Raw genomic sequence first — 19,507 nt, 5'->3', positions numbered from 1 at the left:
GGTTCCAGGCGAGAACCGCTGAGTGCAAACTTTTAATTTCCCTGGTGGGCAAGGGTCGTTGTGAACACGACAGAGACGTAGCATGCGCGACAAACCACCCCTCAAAACCAAGACCTTGCAATCATCACCAATAGGAGCCAGCAGGTGCTTGTCGCGACAGAAGTCTGGGAAAACACCCTACTTGGTTTGAGTTCCGAGACACGAATGCAGAATTAATGTTCCGGGACGTGTTTGTTTGGAAGGCAGAGACCTTGCAAGAGTGATTTTCCCACCCTCTCAGTCTGCACGATCAACGGTAGGCGGTCTCAGAAGCAATCAACTGGATTGAATAAGTCTCTAGCACGAGTTGTATTGTTCTATTAGACCCGTCGCAAAGGGGTAGAAGTTCGTGGTTTGCAACAATGATGAGCGCTTGTGCGACGAAACAGTAAGGAAAATGCGACATGCAATAAAACCGGATACGAGAAATCCAAATCCAATGAGCGTGGGAACAAACGGGTAGGAGTTGAAAGGAAAGCGGAAGGAGACAGGCGTAACGAAATGCAGCTGTTGGCATCGGCAGGGCTAGACAAGTTTTGTCTCATCGCAGTTTGCCTTGCCCAGATGGAGGCATCGGTGACAATAGAATGGCTTGTGGAGACGGTGGTGCCATACCACCCGCTTAAAGCCCCTTGTTGGTCCTCAACAGCTCTGGACGACTGGATAGATGTGGGAGTATAGTCTGCGTCCACATAATGACGGTGCCTATGCCGGCCGCAATACCAAAGATGATCTGCCACCAAGAAGTGAGATAACTGACCGAGGATATCGCGTGCTTCGTGTTGTCCTTGGTGATTTTGCCAACCTCCGTTGCGTGCTTGCACATGTCGGATGTCACTTTGTCGAGGAACGCCGCGACCTCCTCCATTTTCAAGCGCGTCAGTTCCTGATCCGAGGTCCCGTCTTTGGCGGATGCCCCCGAACTCGGCTCGGCCTGACCCTGGGCGGATGTCCCTTGGATGGATGAGCTCGGGTTCTTACTTGCAGCTTCGTGCTTCTGCCAAAGCTCCTCGAGTTTGATTTTCAGCGCGTTTGTTCTTCCGGCGACTGACCACTCGATCGCAGCCATCATGGCATGGTTCTGGAACTCCTGCTTATCCTTCATGTCTGCCCACGACAGCAACTCACGGTGCTCTGTGCTTAACCCTTTGAGCATCATGTTGCACAGTGTCTCCATCCTCTTGGTATGCTTGGACACATCCGCAAGCTGTTTCTTGTACAGATCCCCACATTTGCCGGGCGGGATCTGCAGCTTTAGATCTTCACAGATCTTTTGAACGGCTTCCCAGGCCTCTGTTGTCTCCTTTTTGGTCAGCCCGGCCTGGATCTGGTTTTGGCTGGGCTCCGCCGCTTTGTATAAGTGCCGGAGCAAAGCCTCTGCGAAGCGGATGAGCACGGTATTGAGCCACCGCTCATTCGCGTTGACTCTTGAGGCTGGCGCCCGGTTGCTCTCGACATCGCTTTCGGTTCTCCTAGGGGAACCCTGAGTGATCTGACGTTGGCTCATGCTGGGCGTGGTCTTGGAAACTTTTTCGAATTGGCTGGTCTTGTTCTACTGTCGATATCCTGCTATCGTTGTGATCATGTCCAGGAGGCATGGAAGGATCATATTGTATTTATACAGGCCACGGCGCATGCGCAGTTAGACCGCACAGGAAGGAATCGTGGTCTTTGAGCCATCTCTGTGCTACGACTCGTATGTACACTCACAGAGTCCTCTCGGAGGTCACGTCAACATCGGCTGTCCGACATCTGACACTCTAGAGTCTGTGATCTGGCTCTCAGAACAAAGAAGGTCGCTCGACCGACGTAAAAGGACGCCAGCAAATGTTTGCTCTGTGCTGCTTTGGGCTTGTCGGACCTGAGTACATGCCAAGCCTTAAGACAGACCAACATACCGCGTCTCTTTTCCCTGAGCCACCTTCTGGCAGTGTTACGTTCCAGAGTCCAAAAAAGACAAGTATAGGACCAGAAGCTGAACAAACAGGATACAGCCATATTGTTGAACGCAGCACGTCCCCAAGAGTCCTGTGCCACATGTGGAGACGTGCTCCCAACTGCAAACGAGGAGTTGCTGCGTGATTGGGAATGACCCTTTGTCTCTCTTGTGCACCATCCGGCCACTATCTGAAGGAGGACAATACAAAAATGCCAGTCAGTCACGTCTGTATGGGTATACTCTGGGGCACCAGTAAGCCAGCTCCGGCGCTGTTGTGCCCGGTCACAGTGCATCGCCCATGCTCTATTAACGTCTGCCCCTGTCGCTGTGCTCGCGAAAGAGGCATGGCATGGGGATCGAACAAACGAACAGCTATATAACACGCACCACAAGATTCCAGCTAGAGACGCGGTCACCCGGGGCAAAATGGACGGGGTGCCACGTGCATTCCTAGGGCACCATCTGTGTAGCCAACATGTAGTGGGCCCCTTCTTCAGCAGGTCCACCCACTCCTTCCTTTGAGGCGCCGCGCCCTCACAATTGAGCCCGTGCCTGATTACTACCCGGCTGTCAAGAGAACACTAACCGAGGATGATCGGGCAACAAGTCACATAGAAGTACAGCGATAGCATTGCCAAATAGCCCTGTAACTACGGGATCCTATGGATCAGAAGCAAGCCGATCGCCTTGGTGAAGGTAAGACGCAATTTGTGGGCCGCGGGCTGTGATGTTGAAGCTTTTGCGAAGATGGCGTCGTCGACAACGGACCCCGTTTAGGCACTGAGGGTGTAGCTTTGCAATATGAGATTTGACAAGGTGCTGCATTTCAACAATCACAACAACTTGGTCTCGTGGCCCAATGGCAAGGCGTCTGACTACGACGGACCATGATTCAAACATGGTTTATCCTGAAATCAGGAGATTCTGGGTTCGATCCCCAGCGAGATCAATTTTTTGGCTTTTTTCTCAACTTAGGCGCTGGAAAGCCTGGAAATCTTTTTTTACTGGTGACCCACTCCGGGATGCAGCAACACTTCTGGATCTGTGTGCGCGTTAGGGTAGGGGTGTTGATGGAACGAGGAAGAACTTTTGGTTATCCGGACTGGTCTGCTTCTTCATTTAGGTGTGGAGTGTGTATCGAGAAGGGTTTCCAAGATGATGAGATGCTTGTTCCATTCCTGTCCAACTGATGCTCAAGTCCCATCATCACAGACTACTCTGTCAAGCTATCAATCCTCCCCAGCAGGAACTGCAGCTGGCGGTACGACGCAGCCGGCACAAACTGCGGCACCAGATGGCCCGCCCCAAAGTTCTCTACCCACGTCAGGCCGCGCTCGGTGTGCGTGATGCCCATCTCCCCCGCGCCCGCCCTGCCGTCGTGGCTCAGCTCGTACGGCACAAAGAACTTGTCCCTGGGCTCCTCCTGGAACCCTTGCTTGCCACCCCACGTCATGTTCTGGATCGAGAACCGCGTGGCAGAGTCGATGAGGGCAAAGTCCCAGTGCCCATGCGCGATGACGGTCCTGTCGCTCCGCTCAATGACGCCCGGCAGGACGGTCAGCGAGGACGGCGCGTTGCGCTCGCGGTACACGCCCCTCACGCACTGCGACCACGGCTTCGAGGGCGGCGCGTTGATGGCCTTCTTGACGTCGGTGCGGTTGAAGTAGATCTCGTACCCGTCGGGGACGTAGTCTATCGCGCCGGTCTCGCCGAGCACGTTCCACGGCTTCGGGCACCGCGCGGTGATGTCGTACTCGACGAAGCACGGGTTGATGCGCAGCACGGCATCGTAGACGATCGACCATACGCTGCACCCATCCTCCCAGGATGCTTCGTTGAAGGGAAAAGGGACCTGAGGAGGCGGGTAGGTGAAGTAGGTCTCCTTGTAGGCCTTGTAGCCGCATGATTCATGCACTGCGCGCGCCTCGGCGATGGTGCTCGCGTTGAGGTTGAAGAACTGGGACCAGCGCTCAATGAACGGGACGACTTCGCCGTCGCCCTGGGTGTCGCTGGCCCCGATGAGACCGTTGTAGATGAGCGAGCCCTTGACGTTGAAGTACTTGTCTGGCTTGGACGAGTTGGAGGATGCAGCGGTTGCCGCAGCCGAGTCGAGCATAGCCGAGGCAATGTAAGGGACATAGTAGCCCGCCCAGCTCTCGCCTGTCAGGTACACCTTCTTGCCGTGCAGGCTGAAGGTGTCGATGAAATTGCGCCAGAAGCCCATGAACTCGGCCGCGATTTGTTCTTCGCTCGTCACGCGCGGAGCGCCGGTACTGAAGCCCGTGCCGACGGGTTGGTCGATGTATACCTGGAGGCGAGACTTGAATGAGCACTCCCATCCTGCAACCCAGTATATCCAGCAGACTCACCATGTTTGTCAACCCGTTCCAGCTCCACTCGTTCTTTACTGGCTTGAGCGTGCCCGGGATCCAAAGAAAGGGGCCGTGCTCCTGCAGCAAGCCGAGCATCGAACTGCAGCCTGGGCCACCATTCAGCCAGATCGTGATCTCGTCCTGGCCTTCCGGGTCGGCGGTAGGGAAGAACCAAAAGTACAGCGACCGGTCCGTCTCATTGTTGCTGATAGGGAGCAGGCCAGCATATGACTCGCCAATGTCGAAGCCGACGTCGGGGAGGGCGGTGCCGTCAACAGCGAACTCTGCGAGGGGCCTGTCAGTATCCTGCATAACGCTTATATATCTCGACTAGACGTACTGGCAGTGTTGGCATTCTGCGGGACGAGGTATGACTCGCGCCGAGGAAGGCTGTCGGCCGCAGAGGCTCGCGCAACACTGACCGCTGCAGCTGTCGCCAAGCCGCAACTGAACGCGGCAAGTTGCGAAGTCCGCATTTTGTAGGATGATCTAGGCAGATGCACGACTGCTCGCATCAGCTGCTTAACCCACGAGGTAAGATGGCGTGCTGGAAGGTATACTCGGGCTTTAAGTACTCGCTTGTGCCATATAGGTTTCGGTACCAAGTTCCGACGTTGTATGGCCCAAGCAAGGGGCTCTCCACAGTTGCAGGTGGCTACAGGGTTCACTGCTCATATCCCTGCCTCGTATTCAGCTGAAGAGATAGGGCTGGCTCAAAGCCAGGGGCGGTTTACTGACTGGCTCACAATTGTGCTTCGAGGAGTTCAGAGCTACTGGATGCTCAATATCGGAGCTCTGTCAAGCATGAGTTGAAATAATTTGCCAACCGCAGCAATTCCTCGTGCTAGTCTCGATGGCGTCTCCCAGATTCGTTGCAAGGCGCTCACAGAATGCTCTACGCTCTCGATAGAGTGCTGATGCCAACGACCTTCCCATCTGGGCAGAGCGTGGTGGGTCTACGACGTGGATGATGACCCCATGCTGACACCAGCGCAAAAAGACACCTGATGCAGGCTAGTTATACCTGAGCATCCGGCAAGGGTCTTCCAGTTCGTATGGCTAGAATCGGATGGATGAGTAAGGCCACAGGCCCGCCCCAGCGGGTATAGATCATCAACCAGGACAAGCCTCGATTAAACCCAACCAGAAATGGAATTCGATAAGCATCTCGCCAAAGCACGTGAATATCCAGTGTATATTAGATATCGAGTGTTACCTGCACAAGTCTTTCTTATCAGAGTCGGCTGTGCTTGCTCCTGTGCACAAAAACCAATTCATCGCTCAATGCTCCTAACCGACGACAGAAACCTTCCACAGCTGGCTCTGCTGAGCCTCCTCCACGGAGCCAGAGTAGCCAGCGATGGCGTGTCCACTACAGTCATAAAGAACTATTAGTGAGCTGAAATAATCGGAGTACTGCTTGTTTTGCTGCAGAAAAATATGAGAGAACTATGCTTACCCATCAACGCTCGTGTCAAGCAAGGTTGCGTAGGTGTTCGTCAGGGTGTTTTGGATCCTGGTAAGACGATATCAGCTCTTGACTGTTTCACCGTGAACCCTCACACATTCATCATTCCCACAGATTATGCGGGAAACGATTGGAATAGCTCAGCATGCAGGAGGCTCTCCTGGCCTTGCGACTTGTAGCAAGGGAGGAGCGATGCACTTACATGACAAGCCCAAAGTCCGGCTGAGCTGACACGAGACGCCAGCTCTGCCCAGGTGCATTGCTAGCGGATGGCTGGAAGCCCCTGATGGGGTTCGAGGGGCCGACCACGAGGTCCATAGCAGCTATGATGCACAGGACATGTTAGCTGCTTCGCTCTCTGGCCACAGGACGACGCAAGGAGGGGAATGGGGCGAGGTGTTGGCTTACACCCGGTGGCCTTGTTGATCACGGACCAAACAGGCCAGGCTCCCACCGAGTTCTGCTCGATCAGGGTCCACTGCTGGTTAGCTCCTGAGTGGCAGTTGTAGCCGATGATGGGAGTGTTGTCCGTGGCATAGCCTGACAGATGGTTAGTCCCGGTTCAGCGACTCAGACGAGATCAATTGAGAATCCCTGGCTGCGGAAGGACACAGCGGGGACAGTACGAACCATTCGAAAGATCAAGGCATTCCAGCGTGAGAAGATTGACAAAGGCAACCACGGTACCGTTGATGAGGTTGACCATGTTGAAAGTGCTACTGAAGGGCTAGGAAGTATTGAGTTATCGTTTGATGGTGGCTTGCAGAGAACCTTCTCGGGATGCAACTGCCGGATTGATGGCGCACGCCAGCTTTATATGCTTTGACTTGACCGTTATTTTGCGCAAACAACTCACGGATTCGGTCTTAGTGTCGCGCTTGGCAAAGGGATATCGAGGTCTAAGAAGAGTGGGCACTTTCTCGTATACAGCGGTCGTCAAGGTTACGGTGTCTCACATGCCTTATCCCGACAAGATCGCTATCGCATACTCCCTAAAGAAGGACAATGCATCTCAAACGGTGATTCATTTCTCGACCAGCTTCTACCGGGGGCGCGCAAAAATCAAGACTCCGCCTGCGTCTTTATGCTTTACCCGTCCTCCGCTCCATATGCTACCAAGATGCCATTTCCAGGAGGTCAAGACCATCTTCAACCAATTGTTATGGCCCAACTCGATGTCTTGGCTGTCTCGAATCCGCGGGTGCTTCTAATCCCAGCCCGGGCATCTCCAGCACAGCGCCTGAATCGCTTACAATGGGCAAGACCGCGTAGCATAGCGCAGGTCATCAATGACCACGCTCACTGCCGCAGCAGCAGGCGACAGCGGGCCAGGGGTCGAGTACGTGACCCTGGCGAACTGGATATTGGTGCACCCGGCGAACGCCGCGTTGCCCGAGAAGCCCATGCTCTGCGCGAAGAAGATGGAGGTGGGCTTGTAGGTGAAGGTGCGCGAGCAGGCTTGGACGGCGGTGTCGACGTCGTTGGTCTTGCCGCGGTAGCCGGTCACCGTGATGGTGCACTCGACCGGGATGCCCGCGACGGCCTGGGCCAGGTTGATGGCGCAGCCAAAGTATAGCGACTGCAGGTCGAAGCCGCTGATGATGGAGCCGTCGTAGAGCGCCGAGATGGTCGGGGCCCCGCCGAGCTGGGTGATGAGGTTGGAGACAGCATAGCTGTGTGTTAAACATGATTAGTATCTCGAAATTGGTGTGGCGGGAGGGTTAGTGGCTGGGCATACCGGCTACCTGTCTGTGGTTTGACACCTGGCTGAAGGCCGGGGAGGAGGACATTGGCATAACTGAAACCCTGGTAGTCGAGTCCCTTGTAAGGCGAGGGCAGCGGGTTGAGGTTGATGCCGGGGAGACCGGTCAGGTCGTCATAGTCGGCATTCTGAGGCGCCGGGATGAGGCAAGTGAGATCACGCTCATCGTTGACTGGGACGGCAGAACCCAACTGCGTGAACAGAGTGGCTGCAATGGCGACGGAAGACTTGAGGGACAGCATTTTTGCAGAGATGTTAGGGCGGAGGGAATTGGTATTGGACCGTGGCTCGAGTTGCTTGAATGGTGCTTGCTTGATGCCCTTTTTCCTGTACAGACTTGGGATCATTTGAAGTTTATATAGACACAGTTTCATTGCGTCGGCAACGTGATTAATATCCCCTTGGAAATCTAGCGAGCTCCGCAAGGCTTCAGAACTCTCTCATCTAACCGCACTATGCTGCCACAGCCCATCGAACTTCGGATGGGATCGTGATGGTCGACACGATGTTCTGCTTTTCTTGACTATCAGTGCGTCCCTTCGAAAGTAGTCAAGCGCCGGAGCGGCAACTCGTTGCGGACGCTAACGACTTCCACGAGTGCCACTGTTCTTGTCTCAGAATCCGAGCACTGACAAGCCTGTTCTCTATAAGATGCGCTGGCGACGTAGCCATGCTGGTTTCATTCGCTAGCGCATTTCGTCGATTATTCCAGCGCAACGACTCCATCGAGAGCTAGACCATCAAGTATCGGGCCTCGATTACTGAACGAGTTCAGACTCAAGGCCTCCTAGACTTCATCTTGCTCATGGGTATGTCTCATTCACATTCCCGCTTTGGAAAAAGCTCCGGAACGTGCAGATCCCTTGCGCGATGTGACAGCCAATGGTTGAATCTGACCTTGCACACCAGTGTCTGGGAAGAGACTAATCGAGAGCCGCTTGTCCATCTCGGAGCGAGAGTAAGCACGGTTGTGACTGGCAGTGCACTTGGTGAGGAAGTCAATGCCCGTCTTGCTCATTCTGAATCAGAAACAGTGGTTCCTGTACAATCTGATGCGAAGAGGAGTGTATGATGGAAGCTGCCGCGTCGTTTTGGATGACCAGGCATTATATCTAAATGACTGTAGATGTTCTTCTACATTAATAAACGAACTTGTCATCTTGCCCAGCACCTGAAAACTGTGTCGAGTCGTGGAGATTGCAAAAGAACTCGAAGCGAAGAACTGATTCTTTCCCCCTCGGATCATAATAGCTGCAGACTCTGGCCTAAGAACAGTACCCACGATGTACGCCTACTGAGACAACTGCCAACATCGAACTGTGGGCGCATTCAAGCCATCTTGCCAGTCACGGGACCTATGTCTGAGCATTTTGTTGAGACAAGGGCGACGACGGCAGAACGTGATCCCCACACAACCCCGTATATGCGAGCAGATACCTGAGCCAATCGGATAGGAGCATGCAAGACAGCCGGTGTGAGCCCGAGAGACATGAGGACGGGTCGCGCCGCAGCGGGGGAGTATCCGGGGCTAGCGATGTCTTGCATCGTGCGCGTTTTGCGCGATCCTACTGGCTCGCCAAGCTTTGAGTGCCATCCACAATGATGGGGTTGTGATTTGAGGCCAACCTCGAGAGGGAAAGTGAAGGGCGGCAAGGAATCAGATTGTGCCGCGGGTGTGGCCTGGCACGAGTCAGTCAGTGGTCACTTTGGTTTTTGTACCGGAAAGAGCATAAGCTTGCGACTCGTTTATCAGCATCACCATCTGTATATCAGAATGTACGCGAGTCTCGCGCAAAAGTACTGCAACTAAAAAGCTATGTTCATGGAGAATTTCGCCCCCATGGCACGGAATCATAAATTTCCGCGGTTGCGGCCTGAATTCAAGACATTCTAGCAGGATGCACCACTGCCGGATGGAATGTTCTGGCATGCGGCCGACTTCTTGCCTCCAGTCACGCTCACGCCAGTCCACTTCCAGTTTGAGCAAGCGCCCTTGGCGCAGAGGATGTAGACGTCGACGGCGCTAGACTTGGCAGTGCCAGTGACCTTGTCGAGCGTCAGCCCAGTGATGGGCACGCCGCTGGTTGGTACACCGGTTGGGCTGCCGTTCTCATAGTCCTGCTCGATCACGATGCCGTACTTGGCAATGTTGGACAGTTTGATGCCCGAGTAAGTGACGCCAGAGACGGAGCCCGTGGCCCCGGAGACCGTCTTAATGCGCACGCCGTTGTCCGAGTTCACGATCTGGCTGTTGAGGATCTTGACGTCGCTCACGTCATTGTTGGAACGGCCGCCCACAGAGCCGATCGACAGGCCGTGCCCGCCGCTGCAGTAGCCACCAGTAAAGGTGATGTTGGTGCCCGAGTTGACGGCCAGGCAGTCGTCCTGGTTCTTGACAGTGGCGCCGGAGATGTACACGCCCGTCGAGGAGCCCACGTCGAAGGCGTCGGTGTTGTGGCCAACTTGAGTGTCGCCGTCCGAGTTGTCGAGCGTCACGCCGTACACGCCCAGGTTTGTCACGCTGTTGATGCTGAAGGCCTGCACGGGCGTGTTCTTGACGTTGAGGTTGATAATGTTGGAGTTTGTGAGTGAGTGGGCGGCGAAGAACTTGGGCTTCTGCTTGCCGCCGTTGGAGCCCTTGCCGTCCCACCACTGCGCACCGCCGCCGTCAATGAGGTGACCCACGGCACCCGTGATGAGAATGTTCTTGCCCGAGAAGGAGACCAGTGGACCGGCCCACGTCTTGTAGCCGAAGGTGGTGGTGCCCTCAAAGGTGACCTTTGTGCCGTCCTTGAGACCTGTCATGTCGAGCGTCGTGCCGGCCGGCACCTTGATGTTGCTCAGCGTGATGGCGGTGCATGATGCCTTGCCACTGATGGCCGCTGCGGCCGTGGTGAAGGTGCAGCTGGAAGACGCACGCGCGTCGTGCTGAGGCGCTGCCGGCGCAGCGTTGACGCTGGCGAGGGCACAGAGGCCGACAAGAGCCTTGGCAATCATTGTCGTCGCTTGGAAATAAAAGTCAATAAGGCTGCAAGTGCGGTAGTGAATGAGGATGAGGCTGATTGCCAAGGCGAGGCCGGTGATGTGCCAAGCTTCCAGTGCATCTCTTGGCGCAATATGCCGGTTCTTATACGTGTCGCTGGCTGAACGATCCTACACAAGATCGAGATAGCCGTGTGTGCGCGACATCAATGTTTCGATTTGATGATTCCCCCGTTTCCACCAATCGCCATCGTCTTGGCCAGGGTGCCCTGCCAAGTGCCCCTGAGCCTCCAGGGGAGGTTTGGCTGCAAACGTCGATTTGGCCTGCGCAATCACGGCCACCTCGCCTCCGCCGGCTCAGTTTGGGCGGGAGCAAGACTGCTTTGGGGTGTCCCACGTGCGAAGTGTCGAATTACAGGGCTGTCTGGGCCCACCCGTCAAACTCGAAACTGGCGACACGGATCCATAGCCGGGTCTCGACGATGGGGCATTGGCAGGGATCATGACATGCCTACGAAGCCAGACCCCGTAAATGCAGGGCAGACGTAATCATTGCAGTATCCTCTCCAACAAGAACCACATCGCCCGACCAGGTCATCGGCTGGGTCGGCACACGACGTCTCCGGAAATGGGCACGACAGAAAGCCACTCTTGACTGGTCATCGTCGTACTCTTCAGGATCCACGAATAAGGAGTTCTTCCGTCGGTCACCAGTTGCGTTCGCGACGTGAGGGACATGTACTGATGAATACAGTTTCTATTAGTCTCCACGAAGTCCCCCCTTACATGCTCAGTCACAACGGGTGCTTCCCTTGTGAACGGTGAGGCTGTGAGGAGCACCCATGAGATAAAGTTGTTTCGCCACTCACGCAAGAGCGGCGCACCATTGAAGGCTGATTCACGATTGCTCTGCGTGGTTGATACGGTGACTATCTTGATTCCTGCGTAGGAAAGAGGTCACCTAACTCAACCTGTTCCCTTGGTATCGTCGTGTCCCTGTGAGAGAGAAGGCTTATTCCACGCAGTGGTCAAGGTAGAAAGTCATGTGCACGGTCCATCAATCCCTTGTGCAACCATCCCGTCGCCGCAGCTGTACTTGATCTGGTTCATGCTTAATCAGGAAGACCGCGATAGGTGTGTATGTGCATCAACAAGTATCACCGTCAATGTACGCACAAACGTACATAACCTTGTACAGCCTCAGCAGAATTGTGCTCAGGTGACCCGGGTTTGAGGCCAACTGAGCAAACTCGAGTAAGATTTAGAAAATACGTGTGACTCGGGGTATTCATCAAGCCTCTTGTCACCAATCGAAACCCGACCGGCCCGAGCAGACTCCGTTTTCTTTACCGATCAATTGTAGGCCAACCACCACTCATTACTAAACATTGGATGCTTATGTCGGATGTACTGTTGCCAGGGAAGACAACCTTGTCCCCCTTGATCAGATCGAGCTGGATATCTTTGGAAGTCTTTTCAAACACAGTGTGGATCTCTCTCAGGTCAGCACCAATCCCTTGACTTCGCTTCCTTGTAGCTATCGAGGCAATTCGTCGCCCATTTGTCGAGCTGTGTATGCACAGTTGCAGGAAGGTATTGGCCAAAACCGTCAATATTAAACATTCATGTCTTCGAATTCATGGGGAAGAAGGGTGCTTTGTGAATCCACTTGCAAATCGCCGGTACTTGTGACAGCTTTGATGTTGGTCGTCATCCACAGTCCCATACGGAAGCCCTCCAGATATCTTGTCTTGAGAAGCGTTCCTATCTCTGTCAATCTGCAAAAAAAGCCATCCAGAGTGGCGTGTTCATCCCATGCCAGACCTAAGTATTGTTCGATGACTGATTTGCCGCTGCGGGCTTAGGGCTGAGTGAGCGTGGTGACGCGGCAGACTGGCTTGCAGGATAAGTTGACAAACTCGAACGACTTTGTCGTGTGTGTCACCCCCCTCACTCGGATACTTTAGAGTTGAGCGGAGCGGGGCGAATTCGTCATCCTTCTCGACGCGTATTTGTCTCGAGAAGATCTCCACCTGCTGGAGCTGGTCGTTGTCAACATTGGCGAAAGCGTTGTACACGCCTTCGCCCGGACAATTGATGTAGATAGAGTGCGCTGTCGTGGCCGGTCTTGTCGATGAGCTCCGCCGTGGGCCCAAGTACTTTGGCACGCCTGCTGCAGCTTTGAAAAGGAACAACTGGACTGCTGCGTCCAGGGCGGCAAAATGGCGGGGGAGCGTCTGGTTGACAATTGCTTGCGAGAGTGCGATAACTTGATCGTAAACCCTGAAGAGTGGTGCCCATACGAGAAGGGTCCGCCGCAGGGCCAACTATCTTGTGCGGAGAGAGAGTATATGAGACTGCGTCGAGTAGCCAGCTGGGAGGAGAGAGTCGCTAATGAGTCAATAGCTTTACCGAAAGACAACAGTTATCGCGTACATCACGGTTGTAGAAGCGGCTGTCTGGCACATTGGACAGCCCAGTGGATTTGGTAACGTGGTTCGACTGCAACATCACAGATGTCTTCACCAATGAATATTTTGGTTGGACGTCCTGATTACCAAGGACCTGCCGGAACTCACGGAAGATACCATTGCGATCGCGCAAGAGGCAGTAATCCTTCGAACCTACCTGGCCGCAACGCAACGCGTGAGGGAATGGTGGGCTGTGTCGAGCGGGGTAGTGGCTAAGGTGGTCCGATTGATGGTTCCCGTTGGCATGCTCGTTTACACGGTCGGATCAAGCTGCCCAAGACCATACTGGCATAGGGCCAACCGGAGAGCTCCGTCGGGCAGTCGGGCCTGCAGTCAGCCACCAAAGTCGTTCTCACGGTGCGCAGGTTGAACCTTACGGTGGTTTTCAAGCTGAAATTTCGGCTCGGGCACGGCATGGCCATATGCTGGCTCAAGGCCATGCACATCGACATGTATGGGTTTCAGGAGATGTCGTACCCGTGGTGGCAGTATTCCGAGGAGTACGTCAATGCGTTGGGAAAGGTGACGGTGGCGGCCACAGTGCTGATGCTGGGCAAGGACCCGTGGACTGCGGATTTCGCTGTCGGGCTGAAATCTGCTGGAAACCTCTGGACACACGCAAGAGTGCGAAATGAGGTGAAGAGTCTAGACGGGCCTTACACCACTGGCGATCGATGGCTCTCTTTGAGAACACTGAAGAGTTTACGACACAACTAGGTAATGTTGAGGTCGAATCTGGTTAGCTTTGAACATTAGTTCTCTACATCTCGTCGCTTTTGACTAGCTCCGAGAATCTTGGCAGCCGTGAACCGGTCGAAGAGAATGTGTTTGCTTGGTTCGGTCATTCCTATGAGAATTGACTATTATTGACAAGAATGGTGCAAGATCTTGTGATTTTGAAAGCCGTGACTTGTAGTGGCCAGTACACATATTGTCTTGACGTTATTTTTATCAATCTAGCCTATATAGTCTACACATTTGATTTGCTGTCATCTGCAGTCACTCATAAGCCCGGCTGGTTAGCCTACTTCATGTAAAGCCGGCCCGCCAGCAACGCTATTACGAGTTTCACACATCCACTGCGCAGATCGATCCATACAACCAAGGTTAAATCGAGAGTAGAGATCTCGAACAGTCTCTCTATTATGAGTCCTAAAATGCTAAGCCAAGAAACTGCCGAGCCATTTGCACGAGGAGAGGTTGCCCTAGCCCTATCTATCTAGTGACAAGAAGCTTACTGCAGGCTGAACCACTGTCCAAAGACGTTCTTTGGGTCGTACTTCTTCTTGAGCTGCTGGAGACGGGGAAGGCTCGAGCCGTAGACGGCAATGAGGTCTTCGTCGCCATGCGCAAAGTTGATGTAACTGTCGGAACAAGAGATGTTAGCCATCAGAGCGGAGAGACCAAGTCGAAGCAGATCGGAAATGCGGCAAAAGAGCAAGAATATAACTTACGCAGAGTTCTTCTTGCCGCCGGCCGGGCCAGCCCAGATGTCGCGCACCTTGGAGGCAAAATCGAGGGCCTGGGTGTCGAGGGCGAGGTCCTTGTACCAGGGAATGACGACGGCCTGGGCGAACGAGTCGAAGCGCAGCTCGTCATGGACGGCTGTGGCACCACGGCCGACAGACTGGGCCTTGGTGAGGTTGTAGCGCTCAACGAGGATGGCAGAGTTCTCGGCGGTGGGCAGCTTCTGGAACTCATTGTAGAGGTCAAACACGGCAGGCCAGGAGGCGGCCTTCATGTCAGAGAGGGTCGTGGTAAAGGCGGGCTTGCGGTCGCCACGGGCGCAAAAGAAGTCGTTCGGCACGTTCCACTTGGGGTAGGGGTTGACGGAGGAGCTGTTGGTGGAGGGGCCCAGGTCAAACAGAGGCTTGAAAGCCTTGCGGCCAGCCTCCTCATCGCCACCGCGCAGAAAGCCGGTGACCACGACGGCCTGGTTGGAGAGGATGAAGAAGACGACCTGGTTGGGCAGCAGGGGCAGGTCCTGGACGGCCTGGGCGACCTCGGCCACCCGGGAACCGTCAAAGGTGAGGCTCATGAGCCAGGCGTTGCGGTCGGCAGTGGGCACGGCCTTGTAGGTGGCATAGGTGACGATGCCAAAGTTGGGGCCCGCGCCGCGCATCGCCCACCAGAGGTCTGGGTTGGACGTGGGACTGACGGTGACGGCCTTGCCGTCGGCCGTGATGACGCGCAGCGAAATCATGTTGTCGACAGCCATGCCGAGCTCGCCAATGAGGTTGCCATATCCGCCGCCCAGGCCGGCGCCCAGAGCACCAACGCAGTTGCAGTTGCCGGTCTGCACAAGCACGCCAGCAGCATCCGCAGCAGCGACGACGTCCGAGATGATGGCGCCACCACCAACGATGGCGGTCTGCTTGTCCGCACTGACCTTGACCTGGTTGAGGCCTGCCAAGTTGAGCACGACTCCCGAAGGCGTGCCCGACTTGGACTTGTCGAAGAATGCCCAGCCGTTGCCGCCGTTCTGGGGCAGGAGGGGCACGTTGTTCTTGCTGCAGTATCTGACTACAGCCTGGATGTCGCTCTCGCAGGTGGCGTTGACAACGACGACGGGCAGCGGGGCCTCGAATTCGTTCCACCGCTCGCGGAGGGTGACACCTACAGCCGAGGTGCGCACCAAGCCCTGCAGGTCGGTTGCGATGGAGCGAGGCGTGACGGCCACTGCGGCCACCGACGCGACGCCCAAGCTGAGGAGCTGCAGACCGGCGAGAAGCCGATGGGCAGTGCTAAGAATAGCCATTGGGTGGATGGTGTGTTATTACACGGGAAGGAATGAATGAATGGATAGACGGGTCAAAAGAATGAATGAGGGGACGGGTAGCGCCGAGAACACAGACGGCCAAGCACAAGGTTCGAGAACATGTCGAGACGGGAGCTTCTTGGTTAAAAAGCCATAGGGCCGGCGATGCCTACCCCATCCGATCCGTACCGTGCCAAAGGCTTCATCCCGAATAACCGCCCATTAATACAAAACCCTGGTCTTACGGTACGCGCATGGACCCCGAGATCACCACGAGCCTGGCCCTCAAAAGTTCGCTCCGACGGGCAGCCAACCCCAGTAAACTCTATGTGCAATGCCCCCCGACACCATTGGGCCAATCGCAATCCACTCACCCGCGGAACTCCGTACAGCCCTTTCTTGGACGATGCTGCCCCCGCATGGTGGGCTCCGAGTGCAACCCAAGAGATGATACGATCATGTTGCTGTCCATGCTATACCGTACCCTTGACTCGGGGTTCTGCCAAGCCATGTACGTAATCGCAGCCAAACGTGGCCGAACCTGGCCAAAGGAGAAATTCCTCCAAGAGCATCCCGGCAGCTTCGTGGCTTATTCGACAGGGGGTCGCAGCTCCCGGATCATGCGACGCCCACCCACATCCTTCTGCTGCGCGAATTTGGGTTTCGGCCGCATGCAACCCCTGCGCACATCCAACATTCCCACGATACGACTAGCCGATACTGTACACTCGTCCGAGATGCTGGACTCGCAAGAGGTGGGCCTGGAACTTTCCGTGCAACCTTGTTGTCCTCCCAGCTGCGGTGGTGGCGCAAGCAGCTGCACCTTTGACGGCTTCGCCCTCCCTTCCAGAAGGCGTCGCCTTCGGTGGCGAAGCTGGTGGCAGATTGGATGGGGTTTCGAGAGTTCACCCACGATCGCATAGTCACTGATGCGACTTCGTAAGCACTCCGCGCTCTGAGGTGTAGTCACGATAAGTCACGGAATTGGTTTATGACAGCACAAGAATTAATGGGGACGAGTGTTGAACATGAAGATATGGCTAAACGCTCGTGAATTTCGTACAAAAGACATATTAAGAAAGGTCCCCTGAAATCCGACAGAACTCCAAACTTGCCGATCAATAGGTAGAAACGGAGATTCCACAGACGAGTTCGTGACCCGCCAAACTCGCTGCATTCACCCCCAAAACAAACCCACCATCAAATCAAGTCCGACGCAATCCTCCACAAGGCCCAACTTGCTTTACACGCCACGACCATATCCGCCATTCCACCTCCCTTGCTCGGTTGGCCGCAAGTCCGTGGTGCTAGAGCTGTCCTCGACATCATCCACCGTCTGAGCGATCACGGTCTGCTTGACGATGTGCCTAGATCCCTGACGGTTTGGCTGGTCCAGGTACGCCGGGTTTTCACTCTTGGCACCGGTCGGGTTCAGTTCCATCTCGTCGATCTCCGTGTACGGCGTGCTGCGGATGTTGTTCCTGCCCGTTCCCTTCCTGCTGTTCGAGCCGCTGTAGCCGTATTCGTACGAGTTGTTTCCCGTCGCCGTCTTCTTGGGGTAGAAGTGTGTCCAGATTGGTCGCAGGGTCGGAAGGCAGGCGCACACGACGGCCATGGAGAGCTCGATGTTGGTCCAGTAGAAGACAGGTGCCGTGTAATCTGGATCAGAAAGCGCGGTGTCAGTAGATGGCTTACATGGTGATGTTGGGAAACAGGCAGCTGGTGTAGTCGGTCGATCCTTACAGATGATATCGTTGGGATGGCGCACGTATTCGCTCGCAACGCTGGTGATGGCAAGCACGCGTGTGACACTAATGGCGCAGGTACTGATTGGACATCGCTTGGTCAGTCGAAACATCCACTTGATCTCACAGCCGCGCGAGAGTTCTTCTCCCGACTAAAAAGCTTGGAACGGAAAAACTTACGCAGCGCCCAAGCTGAGCATGCCAATGACCGCCATTTTCGTCTTGAACTGCAGCTGGAGACCCATGATCATGGGAACTGGCAAAATCAGGATGACGAAGTCGGCGATGACGTTTGTGTATAGTACTGTGAGGAACATGGCCGTCTGGTTGACGCAAGTCTTGTCCTCGAAGAAGTCGATAAACGTGGTGATCGGATAGCAGGTGAAGAGATGCGAGAAGAAGAAGCTGATGGTCCACACGCCAACGTATCCCATTATGCCCCAAGTAACCCATTTGAACGTGGGGCTGGGGAAGAGGTTGAGGTACAAAACGAGGATGGACATTTTGACGAGGCCGAGGCCCAGGATCGATATCATGTTGAGAGCGAACTTGGACTGCGGAGAAGAGCGCGGTGATTAGCTATGCGAGTCCATGTTTCATTGTGCCGCCCGCGGCACCAGAGATGAGCTCGGGGCGGGGATGCGGAACCAACATTTTCAAAGAATGCCAGACCGGCATCGTTCATGTCTGGCGTGCCATCTGGGAGCAGCGCTTGGTGGGTGCCTAAGCGGCCTTCGACGGCCGCTGCAAGTGACAATCAGCACCATGTAAGAAATCGATCGACGGTCAATGGTGGGCGGGATATTCCGGATAATCAACTTACCCGCCAACTGTAGGGAGCAGCAGATGGTGGAGAGGATCTGCAGAGATAACGTAGAGGTAAGCATTAGATCGCCAAAGTCAATCTTGCACAGACCTGATGGATGGGGTTTACTTACGACCGCCGCTCCAGCCAGATAATCGTCCAGAGTAAAACGTCTGATCAACAGCCTCGCCCAAACCCGCAGTGCATAGAACACCATGGGAAGGATCATGAACGCCACGGCCAGGGCGATGGCCTGCTCCTTGGAGTACTCCGTCGTCAAGTTAACCATGATGGCGGTTGTGCGTCGCGAAATGCGGGTTTTCGAAAAGGTTGCGTCTAGTCACAGCGTCCACTTGTAACGCCAACGGCGACGGCAGCGACGACGGGAGGTATATATCTCTTTGGCTTTGCGCTTGTCCTGCAAGACTGGCCTATACAGGGACGGCACTTGAACAAAATGCCCAGACCCTCTAATGCAGGAGGGAGGAAGCCTGCCTGCATTGTGGCCCTGCATGCATACGGTAGCGACTCAAAAGGGATGCAGGCCGAGCTCACCCGGCGTTGCAACCAGACAATAGGATTTTCGGACATTATTGGAGCCGGGCTTGCTATTCGCGGGGCCGGGCAGCTGTGACTGGTGGCGCATAAAGTCCCTGGCTCAAGATGGTAGCAGTGATGCTGCACGAGCGCTCTAGGCAGGCTCGATTTCCTGGTTCTGGCCTGATTAAACCTTTTTGCAGCCTGAGCTACACCGGGGTCCCTGGTCCAGTGTCAAGAAGCCGTGGTTGCATTCTGTAACGGTAATGACCACACCGAGTCGCGGAACATGAAGCCAAGAGTGTCGCAGTTTCGATAGGGGCGGCCGTCTAATCCTTGCAACGTCGCTGCGCGTGTGGCACTAGCTGCGTACTACATACGTGAGGAGACAGGAATTTCCTGCGGGGCCGCGGTCACTTGTGAAAAGACCCCTGCGTCCCGAGTTATATGCCTTGTCGTTAAGAACAGAGTGAGGCGTCTTTGCCTTGCTGGAAATGAAGAATCCGGTAGCTTTACGTAAGCCCTTGCCACTGACAGAACGGCACTGCTACGATCGTGTCGACGTGGTGCAAATCTGAGACGTGCACGTGCGGATCATGCAACCCCAGCCCAGCCCTGTGCACGGAGGC

At 55.0% G+C, this 19,507-nt stretch overlaps 8 protein-coding genes and 1 non-coding gene across 9 annotated transcripts; 1 reads left to right on the top strand and 8 right to left on the bottom strand.

Moving 5' to 3' along the window:
• Nucleotides 1-359: 359 nt before the first annotated feature.
• Nucleotides 360-1,546, bottom strand: B0I36DRAFT_355405 (uncharacterized protein; the record flags this gene model as incomplete). Its single annotated transcript, XM_046157438.1, has 2 exons — nucleotides 360-979; nucleotides 1,021-1,546. 2 exons carry the CDS (start codon nucleotides 1,544-1,546, stop codon nucleotides 360-362), a joined length of 1,146 nt encoding a protein of 381 aa, XP_046005112.1.
• A 1,277-nt stretch (nucleotides 1,547-2,823) lies between these two features.
• Nucleotides 2,824-2,927, top strand: B0I36DRAFT_t207. Its single transcript has one exon. It is a non-coding gene; the product is annotated as a tRNA-Arg (tRNA).
• A 145-nt stretch (nucleotides 2,928-3,072) lies between these two features.
• B0I36DRAFT_277987 (carboxypeptidase D) lies at nucleotides 3,073-4,854 on the bottom strand. The gene is made up of 3 exons (XM_046151429.1): nucleotides 4,691-4,854; nucleotides 4,348-4,634; nucleotides 3,073-4,286 (listed from the first exon to the last, which is right to left on the bottom strand). Exons 1-3 carry the CDS (start codon nucleotides 4,824-4,826, stop codon nucleotides 3,192-3,194), a joined length of 1,518 nt encoding a protein of 505 aa, XP_046005111.1. The 5' UTR covers nucleotides 4,827-4,854; the 3' UTR covers nucleotides 3,073-3,191.
• Nucleotides 4,855-5,640: 786 nt separating this feature from the next.
• On the bottom strand, nucleotides 5,641-6,524 carry B0I36DRAFT_369132 (ricin B lectin domain-containing protein; the record flags this gene model as incomplete). The annotated part of the gene is made up of 5 exons (XM_046159723.1): nucleotides 5,641-5,722; nucleotides 5,810-5,866; nucleotides 6,021-6,141; nucleotides 6,227-6,358; nucleotides 6,449-6,524. The coding sequence occupies 5 exons, from the start codon at nucleotides 6,522-6,524 to the stop codon at nucleotides 5,641-5,643; spliced, it is 468 nt and encodes a 155-aa protein (XP_046005110.1).
• A 543-nt stretch (nucleotides 6,525-7,067) lies between these two features.
• B0I36DRAFT_369131 (uncharacterized protein) lies at nucleotides 7,068-7,822 on the bottom strand (the record flags this gene model as incomplete). The annotated part of the gene is made up of 2 exons (XM_046159722.1): nucleotides 7,068-7,491; nucleotides 7,557-7,822. 2 exons carry the CDS (start codon nucleotides 7,820-7,822, stop codon nucleotides 7,068-7,070), a joined length of 690 nt encoding a protein of 229 aa, XP_046005109.1.
• A 1,495-nt stretch (nucleotides 7,823-9,317) lies between these two features.
• B0I36DRAFT_338309 (the polygalacturonase) lies at nucleotides 9,318-10,635 on the bottom strand. Its single transcript, XM_046155739.1, has one exon. The coding sequence runs from the start codon at nucleotides 10,575-10,577 to the stop codon at nucleotides 9,471-9,473; it is 1,107 nt and encodes a 368-aa protein (XP_046005108.1). The 5' UTR covers nucleotides 10,578-10,635; the 3' UTR covers nucleotides 9,318-9,470.
• A 1,765-nt stretch (nucleotides 10,636-12,400) lies between these two features.
• B0I36DRAFT_338308 (uncharacterized protein) lies at nucleotides 12,401-13,056 on the bottom strand. The gene is made up of 2 exons (XM_046155738.1): nucleotides 12,999-13,056; nucleotides 12,401-12,936 (listed from the first exon to the last, which is right to left on the bottom strand). The coding sequence occupies exons 1-2, from the start codon at nucleotides 13,028-13,030 to the stop codon at nucleotides 12,615-12,617; spliced, it is 354 nt and encodes a 117-aa protein (XP_046005107.1). The 5' UTR covers nucleotides 13,031-13,056; the 3' UTR covers nucleotides 12,401-12,614.
• Nucleotides 13,057-13,878: 822 nt separating this feature from the next.
• Nucleotides 13,879-16,138, bottom strand: B0I36DRAFT_299005 (FAD binding domain-containing protein). Its single transcript, XM_046151966.1, has 2 exons — nucleotides 14,488-16,138; nucleotides 13,879-14,397 (listed from the first exon to the last, which is right to left on the bottom strand). Exons 1-2 carry the CDS (start codon nucleotides 15,789-15,791, stop codon nucleotides 14,268-14,270), a joined length of 1,434 nt encoding a protein of 477 aa, XP_046005106.1. The 5' UTR covers nucleotides 15,792-16,138; the 3' UTR covers nucleotides 13,879-14,267.
• An 896-nt stretch (nucleotides 16,139-17,034) lies between these two features.
• On the bottom strand, nucleotides 17,035-18,221 carry B0I36DRAFT_255318 (uncharacterized protein; the record flags this gene model as incomplete). The annotated part of the gene is made up of 4 exons (XM_046150869.1): nucleotides 17,035-17,450; nucleotides 17,535-17,617; nucleotides 17,717-18,090; nucleotides 18,189-18,221. The coding sequence occupies 4 exons, from the start codon at nucleotides 18,219-18,221 to the stop codon at nucleotides 17,035-17,037; spliced, it is 906 nt and encodes a 301-aa protein (XP_046005105.1).
• Between the last annotated feature and the right edge of the window lie 1,286 nt (nucleotides 18,222-19,507).

This window comes from Microdochium trichocladiopsis (genome assembly GCF_020744255.1).
Source record: "Microdochium trichocladiopsis strain MPI-CAGE-CH-0230 chromosome Unknown B0I36scaffold_13, whole genome shotgun sequence".
Classification (NCBI taxonomy): Eukaryota; Fungi; Ascomycota; class Sordariomycetes; order Xylariales; family Microdochiaceae; genus Microdochium; species Microdochium trichocladiopsis.
The sequence above is the reverse complement of the archived record's forward strand: the minus strand, read 5'-3'. Positions and strand labels throughout refer to the sequence as shown.